The following is a 19,241-nucleotide window of genomic DNA, read 5'->3' as shown; positions in this document are numbered from 1 at the left end:
AGTTTCTCCAGCTTCACGCAGTAAAAAGTACATTAGAAGTCACGGTCAGCTCAGGAAAACAAGGGTTTTTATCTAATCTTGTAAGCGTGACTCTTCTTCACTTCTTCATGCATTTCTGCTTTATGTTCTTCTCCCCTCCCTCTCTCTCTCTTTTACCCTCTTCTTTCTTTCTCTCTCCGTCTCACAGTGACTCATGCATCACCCTACAGCTCCTTTTCGGCTGTCAGATTTTCTACAGTTTCACTGTGACTCTAATCCAATTCAGAACCAAATCCCAAAACGTTCAACCCTGTAGGCTGCCCTTCTCAATGACCCGCCTTACTATTACAATTTACCCAGAATTCTATGGGCTTTTGTATATTTTGCATCTTGAACGTGACAGGGTTGGCTCCAACTCTTTCCAAAAATATTGTAAAGCTCAAAGTGAGAAGCTGCATCTATGGTACTGTATGTGTGCCACTGTATGTCAGCCTGGGTCAGGCTTGTCAGAGCCACAGATTTAAATAGGCCACTCGCAGTGTTGAGTCATATGTCAGTGATGTGCAGATTACTTCGTAAATGCTTTCATATTATAGTTCTGGTCTCATTATGATTATAACAGAGGATAATAATCATCCCTTTAACCCTTTACATGCTGGAGGCTTCTGCACCGTGATGTGGCTGTCTCTCTTATTAAAAGTAACCAGCAGCCCATTCAGTGAGGAGGCGGTCAGGTACAGCTGTGAGTCAAATGAACGTTCCATTGTTTATTTTTTCTCTTTAAAATAAATCACATTTAGCACAGTTACAGCTGAGCATTCGTAGAATAAGTCCTGTGTCATCATGTTTAGTGACTCATTGTTATAAGACTATTTTTTACTCTCAAATGTATAATTAGGAATTTGTTGCTGTTGTTTTCCATCAGGATTATTGGATTTCAAAATTTGGTAATGGTAGAATTTTTTGAGTTGCTGAATTTTCATTAAATGTTTTCACAGTTTAAATATTCAGATTAACATCTGCGTGTACTTTAAAGCGATGCTTTCTTTCATTTTCCGTTCAATTCGTCCATAGTATTAAGTTAGTGTAGCTTAAAAGTAGGGGTGCAACAATACTCGTATCTATATTGAACCGTTCGATACAGTGCTTTCGGTTAGGTACGCGTATGTATCGAACAATACAACATTTTTAATTTATTTTATCAACTTTCCTTCTGACGATGCTGTCTGTGACGAGCGCTCAGTGGATCGGCGCTCGACAGTGCAGCCTGGGCGGAGTAGTCGAACGCAGATTCACTGAGCGCAGGGCAAGCTAGCAGACAGAAGTTAAGCTATCATTGCAACATGGCAAATTGAACCTCCCCCACCCTCATTCAGATGTGGCGTTTGGAACTATTTTGGTTTTCATGTGACGTATGACCCTGAAGGTAAGCGCGTCATGGACTAAAGTAAAACTGTATGTTGGATGTGCTAGCAATGCTCAATTACATTGGTGGGAACTAGTGCGTTAGCGCAGTTAGCTCATTAACGTGTTGGCCGTCCAGCCCCATGCAGGGGCGATCCGCGGTAGCTCGTTAACGGAGATTTGCCGTGTTGTGGCGTTAACGTCATTTCAGATTAACGCTGACAGCACTAGTGGGAACACAACGAATATGACTGCACATTTACTCCGACAGCATCCTAGTGCAAAGACAAGTGGAAGCAGACAAAAACAACAAGCACGCATGCTACAAACTTTACCCGAGTCATTTAGACAGCCGTTAGCACATGATTCTCCTTATGGGGACCTGATATGTTTAATATGCTGCTGAGAATATAGCCCAGAAGAAGCTATAGTATAGCTTTTATTTTGGAAAGAGCCATTTCTCTGTAATAAACTCTCTTTTCTAAAGAGGAGTGATTTCTCGATCAGAGAGATTTATTTTTTTTATTACTTTGTTGTTTCAGCAACATTAAATTTAAAAACTGTACGTTTGAGTTAAAATATATATATTTATAATTTTAATAAATGACAAATAAAAAAGGCATGAACATTTTTTTTTGTATCGAACCATGAATTTTGTGTATCGTTGCACCCCTACTTAAAAGTTATGAGTTGGAAAATACTCCTTTTTCTCTTTTCCTTCTAAAAAAACGCAGGCTCGGTGTTACATTTGTCTATCACATCCTGCACTCTTCATTGTGGCGAGCTTAAAGTTCACTTTGCACCTCCATCCATCCATCTAACCATTATCTGAGTTCAGATCACAGACACAGCAGTGAACGCAGACACACCCAGACCGCCCTCTCCTCGAGCACCTCCTCCTCAAGCTCACCCAAGTCAGCCAAGAGACCCAATCTCTCCAGTTTTTCTCCTAAGTGTTTCTTATCTATCAGGACCAAGTTGTAACTGGCTGTATTTGGGAAAATGCAGTTTAGAGTTAATGCACCAAATCCACTAACATATTTATCCAGCCAATAAAAATTAAATACCAACAGTTCATTCTATGTATTGGTCTGCACAAATCCAGATTGATATATCTGACTATTCAGTAACCTGGCTAAATTCTTCCGTGTGTGTGTGTGTGTGTTTATTAAGTCCATAAAGGAACAAGAAAAACTTTTCACACAAGCTGGGTGTTTTTTCAATTTCTTAAAAAAGCTTTAACAAAGATAATGAAACACTGAACTTTTATTCAGCAGTATCGCTGTATAAATCCACCTGTGTAGTTAAACAACCGTCGTGTCCAGTTTACACTGTTGTTAGCAGGCTACTGCTCTTTTGAATGATGCCTCCAGCCACAAATTTCAACACTCCAACACCTGCAAATTCTAAACATGATCACCTTTTGCATCAGTATCATTGGTCGTGTCCAAATTCATGGGCTGCATCCTCCTGAGGCCTCATTTGTAGACCGATTACGTCACAGCGATGCGCCGAAGGCTGTCCAAATTCGTAGACTCCTCCGAATGCAGTCGACAAATGTGTCCTCCTTTTCCCTGAATTTGAAGGATGGGTCGGGTGTGTGCTTCGTGGCCTACCATATCCCAGAATTCATAGCGCGGCCCACCCAAACTCCAGTTTCCAACAATGGCAGCCGCTACTAAGTTTTAAAATTACTCATACTAATCTTTCTGGGTCACAAAATAAACTTTTAACATATTTTCAGGCGAGAAAGTAGGTGTGTAAACATCAAATATCTGCTCGGTTTATCAAGATATCGCATATTTGCAAAAGTACTTCGACGTTTTCGGAGACGTCCGCTACCCACCAGCTCGACAGCTAGCCGGGAGCTCGAGGGTTACTGATGCGGCCGAGAACGGCACACATCATTTTCAGATCACCGCGGACTTTCGCTGCTCGGGTTAAACGTAATATATAAGTCACTTAGACAACCTAAAAATGTTATTGTTGGGCCTTTTTCAGTGTTTTGTTTGTTCGTGAGTAAATCGGTTTGGCTGAGATTAAAGTTATTAGATTAGATAAAATAAAACTTTATTAATCCCCCGGGTGGGTTCCTCCTTGATTTTTACACAGCTGACTAAACGTCAAACAGAAAACTGATTAAACAGAAGTGTGAGACTGTCGAGAATTTACGCCAGTGTCCTGTTATATTTTAGACAGCAAGGAGCAGACGGCCGAGTTTATTAAACTCCACCAGACAGCGGTGACGCTAATCAGAAGGCTAGACCGTCCAATTTCACAGCCGTTTACTTCCGGCCTACCCGACCTTCTGAGGACCCGACCCACGTAGACCGCGAAGGCCGGATCCTCAGGAGGATGCAGCCCATGAATTTGGACACGACCATGATCTTTCCTTCCCTCCTCCCTGAGACACTGGCTCAGGGGCAATGAGAAGAAGTAATAATCATCTGTGGGCTCTACTAAAGACCTGTTTTATATTATACATAAATATTCTTCACTGTTAATATAAACATATTGGTGCTGTTTTAAAAGGTCATGAGCTCACGTTTTTAAATGTGCTGTTAGATGTTTAATAACTGGCAACCGAGTACAAATGTGTTCCTTTCAGTCTTGTTTGTATTTTTTCGTTTCTTCTTTTATTCCTCTGACTCTTTAACATGTTGGAAACGGGCTTTCTTTCCCATCTGCTTTTCACTCCCTCCGCCACCTGTCATCGCCTGGAAGTCTGAAAAGCTTTTTGCTGGGAACACAGAGCCTTCATCACAACAAGCTAGTTAATCTCTGGTTAATTCGCACCAGGTGCTACTCAGTATAGAACAAAGTTGTTGCTGCAGAAAACACCATTGTTTCAGCAAAGGCCTCGCTTATTTTTGTTTAATTATGCCACAATGTTAAAAAGATGTGGGGTACAGTTACAGGATTTGCTGTATTTTTCTAAGATTTGTGTGTCTTGGGTAAGTAAGTAAGCAAACTTAATTTAGCATTTTACAATATGTCTAAAAAACCATCGATGTTTTTAGAAGTCTGCAGAAGTCCCACTAGAAATTGGCGTGGTGATCTGAGTGGCTGTGGAGTAACTCTGATAGAAGAAGCTTCCGTGACATAGAGGGCTTCGAATGTGATCTGGAGGAGGATAATGCAATTAACCAGTGAATGCTCTCTTGCAGTTTCACTTAAAAACAGTTACAGTGTCAAAGGTGATAAGAAACAAATCCACTGCTAATTTGTTTTCCTGTGTTTGTGTACGCAGTAGGTACTATACGCTCACAGACTACTTCATTAGTTACAGCTTGCTAGGAGCAGTTTGGACCCCATACAGTCGTCAGAGCTTCCTTAATTCTTTGCGACACAGATTCATGAACAAGGTGCTGGAAACATTACAGATTTTGGTCCCTATTGACGTGGTAGTACCGCACAGTTGCTGCAGATCTGTTAGCCGCATTATCCTGCTGGAAGGACTGGTACACTGAGGTCTATGGGATGCACATAGTTAGCAAAAATATTCAGGGAGGCTCTGCTGTTAAACGAGACTTATTTGGTACTAAGTGGCCGAAAATGTGCCAAGAAAAAATCCCAGCTTGAACCTTCGATACGGGGCAGCTGGATCCACGCTTTCATGCCATTTATGCCAAATTCTGACCCTCCCATTCAAATGTTGCAGTAAAAATCCAAACTCGGCAGACCAGGACACACTTTTTAAGTTTTGTGTTGGTCCAGTTTTAATAACCTCATATAAATTGTAGTCTGAGTTTCCAGCTTCCAGTGTGGTCTTCCGCTACAGTGGCCCATCTGCGTCAAGGTTGGACATGTTGTGTGTTCACAGATGCTCTTCTGCAAATCTTGGTTGTAACATGGTTATTTGAGTTACTGTTGCTTTCTTGCTGCCATGCAGTTGACTGATTGGATATTTGCATTCACAAGCAGCTGAATATATGCTATATGTAACGCAGAAGTCGGCCTGTGTATATTGGCAATGTTTCAGAGTTCGGAGTATGAATTTTTAATGCAATGGTCAATAGATCACTAAATGGATTTTGTATTTAAAGACTTCCACATTTTATCAAAGTATTTTGTGATCACTAAGTACATCCTCATCCATCTGCAGGCACTTCAGAGATTCACACACGTTGCCAGACATAACCAAACAATGAGACTGATAATGACCACAGTCCCGTGATTTTTTTAAACCTTTGTTTACCAGGATGTGAAACTCTTTTGTGAGAGTGCCCTGAGCTAAGAGAGGAACCATCACTACGCACGATCTGATATCCTCGTATTGATGTTGTTCCCAGATCATCATACTAAAGGTTGTTCCAGGATCAACATTGCAAGTGACCAATCAGAATGTTGTGATGTCATACTTTTGCGACTTCGGGAAAAAACGGCGTAAAACAAAAAACTGTACTTAAGCTGCGAGAAACCGCCTTTGTCCACCAATCAAGGACCCTGACCCTGACCCTTTAATAAACGCTAAGCAGAACTGATATTGTCCTTGCAACATTGGAATTTCATAAATGCACGAATGGGTTGGTGCGCAAAAGAATAACGTCACAATAATGTGATTGGTCACTTGCAATGTTGAACCTGGAACAACATTTTCATGATGATCTGGGAACAACACCAACACGACGATATCAGATCATCCCCATCACTACCCCCATCTATTCACACATACTTTTAAACATCAGTCACAACTTTTTCAATAGCCAAACAAAGTTTATGGTTGGTTTAAAAAAACAACTTTTAACCAAGTTAAAAATGATGAAAGTTTAATTTAACTTTTGTTTACTACTATTTACCATTTTGCAATGATGGTTATTAGAAAGTGTGATCAGTTATCCGTTCAGCTATTCTGTGGAGATAAACTAGAACGGCGAGCAGCAGAGTGGTGTTGGGTATGTGTGGGGACATCAAACAGACTGCTGGTCTTTAGAAGAATCAAAGCTACATCAGTTTTCAAGGTTATGCGCTTGCACAAATGGTGAAATAGTATTTTAATCCAAGGACATGATTTGGAGTCTTGTGGGAATCACCTTTATTGCACCAGTGCATGGGAACCTGGACAGATTTTGATTCATGAAGCAATATACTAACTGTACAGTTTTTTTTCCCACAATTTCTGCTTTAAAATGCATAAAATTTTCCTCTGCTTCATTTTTTAAAACCTCTTCTAACTGTGGAGAAATTAAAGCGTAAAACAACAGCCAGTTTACTCCTGATACAAGCTTTAATAACTGACGAGATGGTGCCGCTTCCGTTTGTACGCTAACTCTCAGAGCAGAGCCGTGGCAGGACCGCCTGACACACGACTCATCAGCACATCAGCAGGCCAGTTCCCCACTGCAGCAAAAGACAAGTGGACTGTAATTATTAAACAGAGAAGCAGGGAGGAAGAGAAGCTGGCGGGTGAGGGCAGACTGATAAATACACAACGAAAGAAGCAGGCATGTGGAAGGATAATAAGGTAGAGAGACATAGTTACCAGAGCACCAGATGGATGAGCAACAAGACAGGCCGACAAATAGGCGCTCGGAATGACAGCTTGGAAACACCTTAAAGTGAGCTTGGCTCTACCAGCCGACCTCAATTTCTACCCATACATTCAAATAGTTTGTTGTCTCAATATGAAACTAAATGAATATGGAAAAACATCACCCCCCGCCCTTACTCTATCCCTTCCTTTTTTCATTAATTTGATTGGCAGACAACACAGAGCGGATGGGAGTAAGGGTTTGTAGTTGCTGTGGCAACGGCCTGCTCTTTGTTAAAGGCTACATTCCTGGCATCTGATGTGTCTGCGCCGCGATCGATAAAAACCCAGCCTGCAGGGACTGATGAACGGACTGGGGCTTTTGCCAGGCAGGAGCGCGGAGAGAAAAGGAGTTAGGTGGAAGATGTGTGAACAGGAGGATACGGAGATAAAAGAGCGATAGAAAGAAAAGGGGAAAGAAAGGCAGAGATATGGAGATGCGAGCGGTGCGGCTGATGAGCTGAGCGGTGGGGTGAGTGCTGTAAGAAAGAGGATGAGTGAGCGTGCATGGCTCCTTCTGCCTCATCTCAGCTATTTTCTGAACGTCACTCACTTCACTATCAAAGTAAGGTACGTGTCTGTCTGTGTGCTCATCATCTGCTTACCTTGGCAGGATTTTTGCTTTGCGAGCTCCGCGAGCAGTCGAAAAGCTTTTCTAAAGGCGCCTTTCATATTTCTCCCATTTTTCTTCGCCTTTATCACAGAGCATTCAAATTTCCACCACTCACAGATGTGCCTTACGTTTTGCACACCTAATTGGCAAAGATAGCCATGAGCCGAATGCAAATACTACTGGTAATGAGGCAATTATGGTCAGCCTCTCTGTCTACATAGCCATCTGTCAATTCAACAACCTGTGGCTGCTCACTGGTGGTTTTTTCTGTCAAAGTCTGTGTCTTTCCGAGCCATGGAGAGATTCGGCTCTTAGAGATAACATTTTACTGTTGAACTCTGCATCCGTCTCCTCATTACCCTGCTGTTATCTATGCTTCCTTTCCAGCCCTGCCTTTGCAGGAATGGAAATTATTCGCAGGGCAAATGAATAAAAATGCGTATTGAAATTCACTAAAGCAGCCTCTGAAAATGATTAGTGTGTAATCACCTCACCCATGTGGGAAAAAAAACTTGTGCAAGTGGCCACTTTTGCATTTGTCTCCTTAAACATAATGGAAAGAATTTGGTTTGAATGAACTCAAAATGATTTAACTGGAAACAGTTGCATGTACTGTTACGCAAAGCAGCAAATGTGGCCACGGTAAACACCTTTTGTATAATCACGAGCTGAGAATAAATCACGTGCACGGCGAAACATGCACAGTGGCTGCAGAGGTCTTAGTCTACTGCGCTGCAAAAATTAAAATGTATTTTTCAAAATACAATAAGTATTGCTGGGTTATTTAAGCAGTGCAAAGTGCAATGCAAATGCATGCACCATAACAAAAAAATGATAAGCACAGAAAAGAAAGAAGAGAAAGCATGTGGAACTACCATTTGTCACAACATCTTAGTGAAAATTATAGAAACACAATGTGCAATATTTAACAATAAGTGAGTTGACTCAATATGCCGATCGCTAAATAAATACTTCCATTCATTGTGTTGGGGTTACATGTGCTGGCAGAACTCTGTAGATTTAATTATAGCAGCAAACACACGCTGTCATTTCATTTTCTGTTTAGTCTGGATTTTAGTTTGAGCTCCTGCCACATGTTCCACTTCCTAACCCACCCCCTCAGACACGCTGCAAAACCAACTCACACACAAATGCAGCAACAACAAATCCACATGGGCATTCAGCCTCAGCGGACTCTAACGAGGGACATTTCTCGCCATCGGGCTGAAACATCTTCCATCCTCGTAAAACATCTCCAGTTAGCCTGCAACCTTTTGTGCTAACACAGTGATGAACGTTCACATTTTTTCTGCGGCTGATATTTCTATTTCTTGCTGTGTCTCGCCCTGCTGGGAGTTTAATTCCCTCATATCCACCTCGCCAGGAAAAGGGACAGTTCATTAAAGGAGAACAGAGTTGGCAGCTTAAGTAGACAAAGTGTAAAAGGTTGTAAAAGGTTGAAAAATGCACGAAGGCGGAGGGTGCAGCCTGAGCGTAAGTGTAATTTAACACATTTCTTGTTCATGTCTTGCAGAGCTTGTTCGTGATGGTGCTCTGTATGCACAAGAAGCTGTGCCGTGAAAGAGGGCATCGTGGGTAAAAGAGACATGCGACACCCAGCCCCGCACCACTGCCACCTCTTTCTGGGCGGGGCCTTGCTGCTTCTCCTGGCCAGCTCGGTTCTGAGCTGCCCCGCCCGATGCGATTGCTCTGCTCCAAGCAAATCGGTCAGTTGCCACCGCAAGCGCCTCCTCACCATCCCCGAAGGCATCCCCATTGAGACACGTGTCCTAGACCTAAGTAAGAACAAGCTGCGCGTCATCACGCCGGACAACTTCTCTTCATTCCAGCAACTAGAAGACCTGGATCTCAGCGACAACCTCATCAGTGCGGTCGAGCCTGGTTCATTTCGTTCTCAGCTTGCTCTCCGCTCGCTCAACTTCCGCAGTAACCTTCTCCAACTGGTTCCTGTCGGCGTTCTGTCGGGCCTGACCAACCTCACCCGCCTTGATCTCAGCCACAACAGACTGGTGGTTCTTCTGGATCATGCCTTTCAAGATCTGCGTAGGTTGACGTCACTGGAGGTGGGCGATAACGAGCTGGTTTTCATCTCTCAGCGGGCCTTTACTGGATTACTCGGACTTCAAAGCCTGACACTGGAACGTTCCAATTTGACGGTCGTACCTAGTGACGCTCTGGCACATCTGCACAGCCTGGTCGAGCTGCGCATGCGCTACCTGAGCATTAGTTTCCTTAAGCCTTTCTCTTTTAAGAGGTTATCTCGTCTCCGCCATTTAGAGATTGATTTCTGGCCCTGGCTGGACACGCTGCCTCCCCTCTCGCTGCATGGCCTCAACCTCACAACATTGTTCATAACCAACACTAACCTGACTGCCTTCCCAGGCACAGCACTGCACAACCTACCCTACCTCACGCATCTCAACCTGTCCTACTGCCGCATCCAGCACATCCACCAGGGAGATCTGGGCCAACTCCCACACTTGCTGGAGCTCCGCCTCCAAGGGGCTCAGCTGGTTTCTATAGAGCCCTTTGCTTTTGCGGGCCTCAAATCTTTACAACTACTGGATGTGTCAGAGAACCGACTGGACTCTCTGGAGAAGGGAGTGTTCGCCTCTCTAGACAGCTTGAAGAGGCTTTGTTTGGGTGGAAACCCGTTAGTGTGCGACTGCAGATTGCTTTGGCTGCTCAACAGCCACAAGCCCCCTTCTCTGCAGATTTTGGATGTCCAGCCTAAGTGCAGTGCACCTCAGAACCTCATTGGGCAAACTCTCCAGGACCTCAAGGAGCCTCTGGTGTCCAAATACATGACCTGCACCAAGCCACGGATTGGACCCAACACCACACAGCTGCTGATGGCTGACGAAGGCCAGCCTGCCCGTCTGAGCTGCATGGCAGAGGGAGCGCCACAGCCATCTGTGGTCTGGATTACACCTCACAGACGCTATATCACAGCCAAAAGCCGCGGTAGGGTGGAGGTCCGACCAGATGGTACCCTTGAGATCAAGACAGCAGAGCTGCATGACCACGGGGTGTATAGGTGTATCGCCAGCAACCCCGCTGGCAATGCTAGCCTTTCGGCCTCTTTAGCTGTGAAGAGTCTGAGCATCGGGGATAGATCTCACTATAGCAACAGGAGCACAAATAATCTGACAGACTCCAACAGCACATCGGGGAATGGGACTGCACTGTACAACATGACAGACACATTAGACATTAAGACTATCATTATATCTACAGCCATGGGCTGCCTGTCCTTCCTAGGTGTGGTCATCTTCTGCTTCCTGTTTCTGTTTGCCTGGAGCCGAGGGAAAGGACGCCATAAGAGCAACTTCGATATGGAGTACGTCCCTCGCAAATCCAACGGGGCTTCAGCAGAGGCGACGGAAACAAGCGGCCCACGAAGGGTCAACATGAAAATGATCTGAAAAGAACGCAGACTGACACACACCATAACGGTGTTAACGGCACAGTGCACACATATCAGTTAGGGGGGGAAAAAAAGTTTTTTCTATGACACAGTGGATTTGTGACAAATGAAAGTCATGTACATTTATAGTGGGTGTCGATATGACGGTGACGTTGTGGACATGTGACCATAAAAGTGATATATGAAACCGTGGACGTGTTTATATGAAATAATGTTCTCATACAGTACACTGAATATAATACTATAACCAACATATCAATATGGGAGTGATATAGTGTTGCACTAGGCATGTGATTCAGTGGTGATGTGATGAGTAATGATGTTGTCGACTCACCGTGACATCAAGGTGAAGGAGGGAGCCGCCGGGAGTGACAGGGGACGTCGTTGCGTGGCAGTAGAGCTATCATCGCTGCAACATGTCAGGACTAAATTGTCTAATACCCATCTTAGCTGCAGTGTGAAAGGTGCGCGTTGTGTTCATGTGTGCGTGCGTGCTTGTGTGTGCGCGTGCATCTGTGTGCGCATGTTGCATTCGTGTGTTTCTTTGTGCATGTGCACGCATTGCCTTTCTTGTCGGGTGGAACAATTAAAGCGAATGATGGGGTCCAAAGCATTTTTCCAGGCCTTTTTCTTCTCGTTCGGTCATCGTAACGACACCAACGCCACTGTTGAGTAAAACAGAGGATTATATATGTTTGTATGCAAAATGACAATTAATATATTCAAAAGAGATGCTGCATAGCTACATTACGAAAAGGGGTCATTGTCCTCCTTGGAATGACTTCAACACTGGATAGTTTTTTCTAAACTTACAGAAACGTAGTTATAATGTGAGGCCAGAGCTTTGTCTTTCCCTTGGAGCTCACTTCCCAGCAAAACAAAACGCTTTTCCTGACAAACAGCAGTGGACAATTCTGTTATTGCTCTGGAAAGGCTTCTAGCCATAGAAATGGCATGCTAAACCCATTTTATAACATAATAAATCATTGGAGATTTTTCTGCCAGACAAATCCCCTGATATGATATAAAAGCTAGACACAATGGCAAAGATTTACTGGCCAGTGCCCTCTTTGGGACAAGACACAGTTGAGCTTCGCAGATTTATGGGTTGAATTCCCCTTCCTCTCGCATTTTTCTTTGAGCGCATCACTTCAAGCTAGCGTGTCGGGATGCTTCCCAGGGGGTACCGAAAGGTCCTGGGTATTTAATAGATGGAAATTTTAAAGTTGTAGTGGATCTTGTACTGTTTAAGGGGGGGGTTTCCGTTGTTGTTGAAATTGTTCTAAATGTTTCGAGAAAACAAAAAAAAAAGTGACTCAATTAAGGGCAATTCTTTGTAATGCAGGGATGTGGGTGTTAACTTGTGTGATCCTGTTGTGATAAAATGTTCAAGGTTGTATAATTGTTTTCATATGACAAATTTATGGGTATATTTTCAAAAGGAAATAAATCTTAATCATACCCCTAAATCTGGAGTTATATCACTTCTTCATAAGCAAGTATGCATGATTTTATATGACTTAATTAATGTGATTTTTACTTATTTTATTAGTTTAATATTATAGGAACAGTGTGGCTGATATGTCATGGTGTCAAACATGCACATTTATGAGCTATTTTGGCTCAATTAATTGCACTCTAACATCAGGAATACCACACAGTGCTCAGCATGGTGGCGGTTTTTCAAAGTTAAAGCATGCCGCTTTAATATGCTACAGTTCAGTGCTATTTATCACATCTGTAGTCAAGCTAGCTGCAGTTGGCCACTTGGGTTTTGATAGTTAACACAAGTATCCATAGCCCCAGGTTTTGCAGATCCTGAAACACCAAATCATTGACAATAAAATTAAAATGAAACAGTTGGATGAATTGTCATGAAATTTGGTGTTTATGTTCCTTTTTCGGCAATCACATTCAATTCCCTAACATTTTAACTTTTAACCCTCTCAAGGCAGGCGTTGCCGATTTGCAACAGTTAAAAACTAACAACCTGATTACCCCACATACTTATTTTATGAGTTGTTTTTTTTTACTCAGAAGTACCACTGCAGGACTTGGTTGTGCATTAGCAACAAAAAGTTTAATTTGAGCCTGAGAGGGTTAAGATCTTTGGTTAATGACGAAATCTAGCAAAACCAAGACGTGATGAAAATGTTAACTATGAAAATCAGTATGCTAACAGTCACACGATGATGCTAACATTTATTTGAGGTGATAATTGTGTCCCAATTCATAGGCCGCATCCTTCGGAGTAGGGCTGGGCGATATGACCCAAAATTCATATCTCGATATATTTTACCTGGACGGCGATATAAGATATATATCTCGATTTATTTATTTTTTTTAAGCCATAAAGTAAGAACAAAAAGAGAGTTCTTAGTCAAAGCTGTGTCCCAGATGTCACACAGGCACTTTTATTAACATAGAGCATAGATGTACATAAAATTTACTCAAAAATAAATTATGAGCATTTATTAAATAATAATGCTCCATAAATAAAAGAAAACAATGTTGTTTTTGTGCATAACAAAAAGCTCACAATTGTGCAGTCAAAATGTAAACTAAAAGATGCTGAGCATAGTAACAAAGACAGATTTCACAGCTGCTCTGTTCCCAACTTCTACTGTGTGACTGACAGCATTGAGTTTGAAATCCTCTTCATAACCACGTCTCTTAACAGGTGCCATTTATGGTCCTTATACACAGTAGGGTAATATGACGTTGAAGCACAGTACGTATCACTCCGCGAGGCTCCTCGGTAGCCGTAATGCTCTGACAATCCATCAACCAGTGCAGCACCGTAGCTTACCAAAGTCGTACTAAAACATTTTTTGACAGATTGCTGAGCGCTGTGTGCCACATAAAATCGCTTCGCGGCCATCAATCACAACCAGAATTCATACATAAGGCGCGCTGTCAACTTTTGAGAAAATGAAAGGATTTTAGGCTGTGCAGCGCCTCTGGGCTGCATGGCGTTAGCGTGGTTAGCTCGTTAGCGTGGTTAGCTAGCTAACACGTTGACGGCGTCCAGCCCCACGCACGGAGCGATGCGCAGTAACTCGTTAACGAAGATTTGCCGTGTCCATCTTGTCGCTTCCTGCAGGTGAAGCGATGGGGGAGGAGGGGGAGTTGTGTTCAGTGAAGGCGGGGCGAGGCCGAGTAATGTTGCGTAAAGACAAAAGTGGACGAAAGAGAGGCAAACTTGCGGCTCCACAAGTATAGTTATAACGTAACATAGACTATATTGATATAAAGGATATTGTCACATCTTATATCTCGTATAAAAATATATCGATATTTTTTAAAAACTCGATATATCGCCCAGCCCTACTTCGGAGGACGATTACGTCACAGCCAAGCGTCCCAATTCGAAGGCTGCTCCAAATGGATTACCGTGGATTTGAAGGATAGGTCAGGTGTATCCTTCGTGGCCCAACCTATCCCAGAATTCATCGCTTTTAGCTGAAGCTCTGTACCATACCTGATCATACCGCACCCTCAGTAAACAGCATGATGTCAAACTAAGAAATATAAATACAGCCCATTTACATTAAGTGCATTACTTATCTAATTAATTCTCTTTAACCTGGAGATCGCTGTCAAAGGGTGAGGATGTATCTTCAAATCACACTTACTTTAAGAAGTTCTCACACTTTAATTCACAGCTTGAGTTTTTTGGGCTGCTGTCATTGGGGACATCATTTGTGCTCCTTTTAAAAAAAAATAAAAAATAAACTGTTAACACTTACATGTAAATAATATATATTTATGCCTATCTATGAATGTTCACAGGTTGTTAAGCTCAAATTTCTGACTTTTAGATCAGTTCAGATAGAAAATATTTAGTGTCCTGTTACAAGTAGAACATGCTCTGATAGGTATTTGGTGTTTTATATCCCATGTAGTTTTTGTTGCATCTGTCCCTGCTGTTTTCTGCATGGTGAGATCCAGCTAGCCTTTCTGCTTTACCAGCGGGAAGCCTTGTATTAACCTTCAACACTAGTTGATGCTGGCTTGTTTGTTATACATTTCTCTGCTAAAAATGTCATCTCAGTGATTTTAAAAGAGAGATTTTACTGAATTAAGAGGAGGTCTGAAGTCCTGCTGATCCTGCTTCAGGACAATTTACTGTAGCAATCTTTCTCAGATTGCTGATTATTGACTAAATGTAATCACTAGTCCTTATCATCAATCACCAGATAGCTACAGTGCTAACAAAGTAATATTTCTGTGACCCCAAAATATTTTAAACAAATATACTAAATAAAAGGCTTCCAAAAAAAGAAAAGAAATTTCAACTCTGCTATTAAATTTCTTTCTCACATAGTTCACCTTGGACGTGTTCTGCTGCAGAGTGAATCTGAAGAAACTCCTGCACATGACCATGTTTTCATATTCAAGCTGATCTGGTTGTGCAGCACACCTCCGTGTGGTCCAGACTGGAGCTGGAAAACTGCGACTCCATGCAGTTATTTTGCTGTTTACACTGATCAGAAAACATTAAAACTGGGCCACATGAAAGAAAAACATCAGAACTGGGACACTTTGAGCTGTAGCGTGCATGTATCCTAAAAAAGCCTGTAAATTCTGGGAACACGCCACGTTACATGACCTGACTCTAAGGTAAGGCGATAACGTACATAAGGTCATATCGCTGCTTTGTTGATAACAACAACTGACATGTACACATCCTCACACTGAGAAATAGGCAAAATGTACAAAGTAATGCCAGTTATGCTGCTCCAATAGAAAGCTGTGTGTGTGAAAGCTCACACAGAATATTCAGGCTGCGCTGAGTCCTTATGAAGGCAGGATCAAAGTTGCTCCAACAGGCTTTCATTGTTTCCATTGGAGTTTTCCTTTCACTGAACGACTGCTGTAAACAATGCCACGAAAATGCAATAAATCTGTTACTCCTTCCCTCTTTTCTTCTGCTCAGTAGAGGATTTCCAAATCAGTCCTTTAATGATCTGAGCTCATTTCGAGCCGTTAACGGTGTAATTTATATTGTAAAAGACTCTCTTGCTTAGTGATCAGTCAAAGAAACACAATGTTATTAGCTCCGTTTTACGCCTGATTAAAAGCAGAGCCATCATTTTCTGCAGTAAATGTACGATGCCAGCATTTTAAGTGGATTAAAACACTTACAGAGTGTTTGGTGCCACTCAAGTAGAGGTTTTCACACGCAGAGCCATGCACTCTTAAATGAATTACTTCGCACATCATAAAGGCTCTTTATAAAGAGTGTGTCACCACCTGCAGCTGTACCAAAAGAATGAATGAAATAGAGGTTTTCAAGAGTGGACGATCCAAATTATTGTACAATCTCTGACCTGTTAGCCAGTACTTGAAATAAAACCATTTGTTCCTCACTCATAGCTTTTTTTGTTTTGTATTTTAGTAGTTGAGAAGCGGATATGGAAGCAGATTGTCAGGCACTTGAAAAATGTTTAATTTAAAGTTTCCAAACTTTATCTTTGTTGCTTATGTAGCTGTGAATTGCTTGGGCTGACTTAATGAGCCATAACTCTGGGGAGAATTGCTTCCACACTCTGAAAAAGTACATTTTGTTTTCATTCAGTTTTAACTTGTAACCAAACTTGACAGGATACAGATTTTCTTTTTTTTTTTACTTATTTATTTTTTAAATTGTCCCTGCCTCGGTTGTGTAACCAATCATTATCCCTGCTACCTTTCGCTGTCTGGTTCCTCCAGTCAGTTCCTCCTGTGCTGTTTTGATGCATGCTTCACAGTAACGCAGATCAATAAGAAATCTGGAGTTTGGTGCACCAGCTCTCCCCAGTGCCCCGAAGCTCGCTGATGACGTGCAGACGATAATGAAAGGTCAGTCGCTAATCGAGTCGGTCCGCAGAGATGGCGAGTTCGTGCCACGTCGGACCCCAGAAGACCCTCTGAGACAAAATGTAAAAGTATAACGTTATAGTTTTGATGGGACTAGTGTTGAACTTGTGTAATAGAAGCTAAGCCCTGTAGCTGAAAGAATCCAACTAACACAGCAAAGAAAAAAGAGTTGGAAACAGTTGGAAAACTGATCATTTTCGGGATGTTCAGACCAGAAGAAATTGTTCATTTAACTGAGTAAAACTTAGCTGCGTAAAACAGATGGAGCCCTGGATTTATAATTGTGTTTACAGCTCCTAAAGCTGTAGCTTGGCATCTTTGAATGAGTTGGCTACGTTTTAATTTGAGGTGTCCATGTATCTCTGCAGAGGAGGATAGCAGAAGGAAGTGAATATTATCTGATAAGAGGATGAAAACATTCACATGCTGTTTCTGTGACCTTTTAAAGAACAAATAACACATTCATATTCTAACAAACTAATCTTAATTTCATAAGATTTGCTTACCTTAATGTGCTTCAGAGTTTACTACTGCAGCTGCTTGATTGTGTATGACCTGTAATTCACCATAATTTTAGTTTATCTTAATGCATTTCTGTTTTGCAGATACTATTTTGTCAAAGGTTGTAGTCCTAGACCACATTACACACAAAGACTGTATATAAAAATGGATGTGGCTGCCATGGCAACACGCACTGGTACATGAAGTCATGTTTTAAAGCTCTGTCTTGATGATTTTGACAAATACCATGCTGGTATTGTGAAATCTGACTTTACAAGCAGTGTTGGGGAGTAAGGGAATACATGTACCGCTGTTACGTATTTAAAATACAAAATATGAGTAACTGTATTCCGTTACAGTTACCGTTTAAAAAGGTGGTATTTAGAATACAGTTACTTTGTTGAAATAAATGGATTACACGGCGGTACTTCCCTGTTTCATATTGTGGCGGGTCAGGACTGTTTGGGTTTTGTTTGACAGCTACGTTCTGTTGTTCCAGGCGGCAGCGTTACGGTTGCCATGGTTACAGGGTGACGCTCTCTCTCTCTGCGTGTTTCCTGGGTGAGAGAGGCCTTTTTGTTGTTGTTGTTGTGCTAAGCTAATAGGCAGAATGCTACAGGTATAGCTCTAAAGAATGTAGCATCATAGGCAGTGTAGTCCGTGCTGCAGGGAGAATGGACTGCCATACCCGTTATGTGTCTGTGAGCGAGGGAGGGAGAAAAAGGAAAAGTACGAGCTGTCATCGAGCAAAAACGGGAGCTGGAAGCATGTAAATATAATAATAACCACTGCAGCCAAGAAGAGTGTCTGACGAGCCCAGTTGTAAGTAAGCTATTAAGACTCGACTGTACACCGTGTTCGTGTTTTCCTCCAAAAACAATAAGTTCCGTTGGAGCAGCCTTTCAACGCCTCTCTCTGTCTCTGCTAGCAAAGTTGACCCAGACAACAAAGTAAAGCTAGTTTTCGGCTACAAGCCGACACAGAACCCACCGTATTAGCCAGAGGTCCCTTTACTACGGTTCGGAGCCGCGGACCTTCAGTAACAGTAATAAATCACAGCAATAGTACATTCATGTAGTTGTAAACAGCATGATAATATATTGAGTAATCCAAAGTATTCAGAATACGTTACTCTCATTGAGTAACGTAACAGAATACGTTACAGAATACATTTTGGGGCATGTATTCTGTAATCTGTAATGGAATACATTTTAAAAGTAACCTTCCCAACACTGTTTACAAGTGAGTGGTGGATCTGATTAAGAAATCTGGTTTACTGCACACTCTCATGGTTGCAACTTGTTGGTTACAAAATAGCTAAAACCCAAAGACTACTTCAAGCTTGCAATGGGCGTATAACATTATCCTTACCCTAGTGAGACTAGGCATTCGGGAGTAGAGTCACTGCTCCTCACCATCAAAAGTAGGCTCTTGAGGTGGTTCAGGCATCTGAGTATGATACCTCCTGGATCCTCCGCTGTGATGTGAGGCAGGAATTTTCTACCAGGAGGAGGCAGGTAGAACCCGGAAAGACCCAGGATCTGCTGGAGCACATATATCTCTCAGCTGATGTCTCAGTGTGGTGTTGTTCCTATATCATCGTAATAATGTTGGGCCTGGATCAACATCGCAACTGGCCAGTTGCTAGCTATTAAAAACTATCCCAGTAAATCCCCATAATACAGATGTTTTTACACGTCTATTGCTTGGAGTTTCTCAGTTGCTAACATGATGTCAGAGCACAAACTAATTTGCCGTTTTACACTGCTTATCAAAAAAAGTCATGAAAAGAAGGGATGCAACGATACCAATTTTTTCAAACCGATACGATACCGATACTTGGATCTGAGTACTTGCCGATACAGAGTACAAAAAACGATACTTCTAACACACACACACACACA

General features: G+C 42.2%; 1 protein-coding gene and 1 long non-coding RNA gene across 3 annotated transcripts in view; one reads left to right on the top strand and one right to left on the bottom strand.

The window, feature by feature from the left end:
• lingo2b (leucine rich repeat and Ig domain containing 2b) overlaps positions 1–18,249 on the top strand; it is a 48,518-nt gene extending 30,269 nt beyond the window's left edge. Inside the window, exons 1-2 of one of the 2 annotated variants that reach the window (XM_085143783.1) lie at positions 2,007–7,483; positions 9,061–18,249. In XM_085143783.1, the coding sequence (XP_084999909.1) occupies positions 9,134–10,972 (1,839 nt within the window). In that variant the 5' untranslated portion in view covers positions 2,007–7,483; positions 9,061–9,133 and the 3' untranslated portion in view covers positions 10,973–18,249. Of the gene's footprint in view, positions 1–2,006; positions 7,484–9,060 lie in introns of those variants that run through there. The other variant, XM_085143781.1, reaches the window with a different exon arrangement.
• LOC146495755 (uncharacterized) overlaps positions 1–19,241 on the bottom strand; it is a 112,332-nt gene that overhangs the window by 30,808 nt on the left and 62,283 nt on the right. The gene's annotated exons all lie outside the window — the stretch shown is intronic.

This window comes from Neolamprologus multifasciatus, chromosome 19, assembly GCF_963576455.1.
Source record: "Neolamprologus multifasciatus chromosome 19, fNeoMul1.2, whole genome shotgun sequence".
NCBI classification, from domain to species: Eukaryota; Metazoa; Chordata; class Actinopteri; order Cichliformes; family Cichlidae; genus Neolamprologus; species Neolamprologus multifasciatus.
The sequence above is the reverse complement of the archived record's forward strand: the minus strand, read 5'-3'. Positions and strand labels throughout refer to the sequence as shown.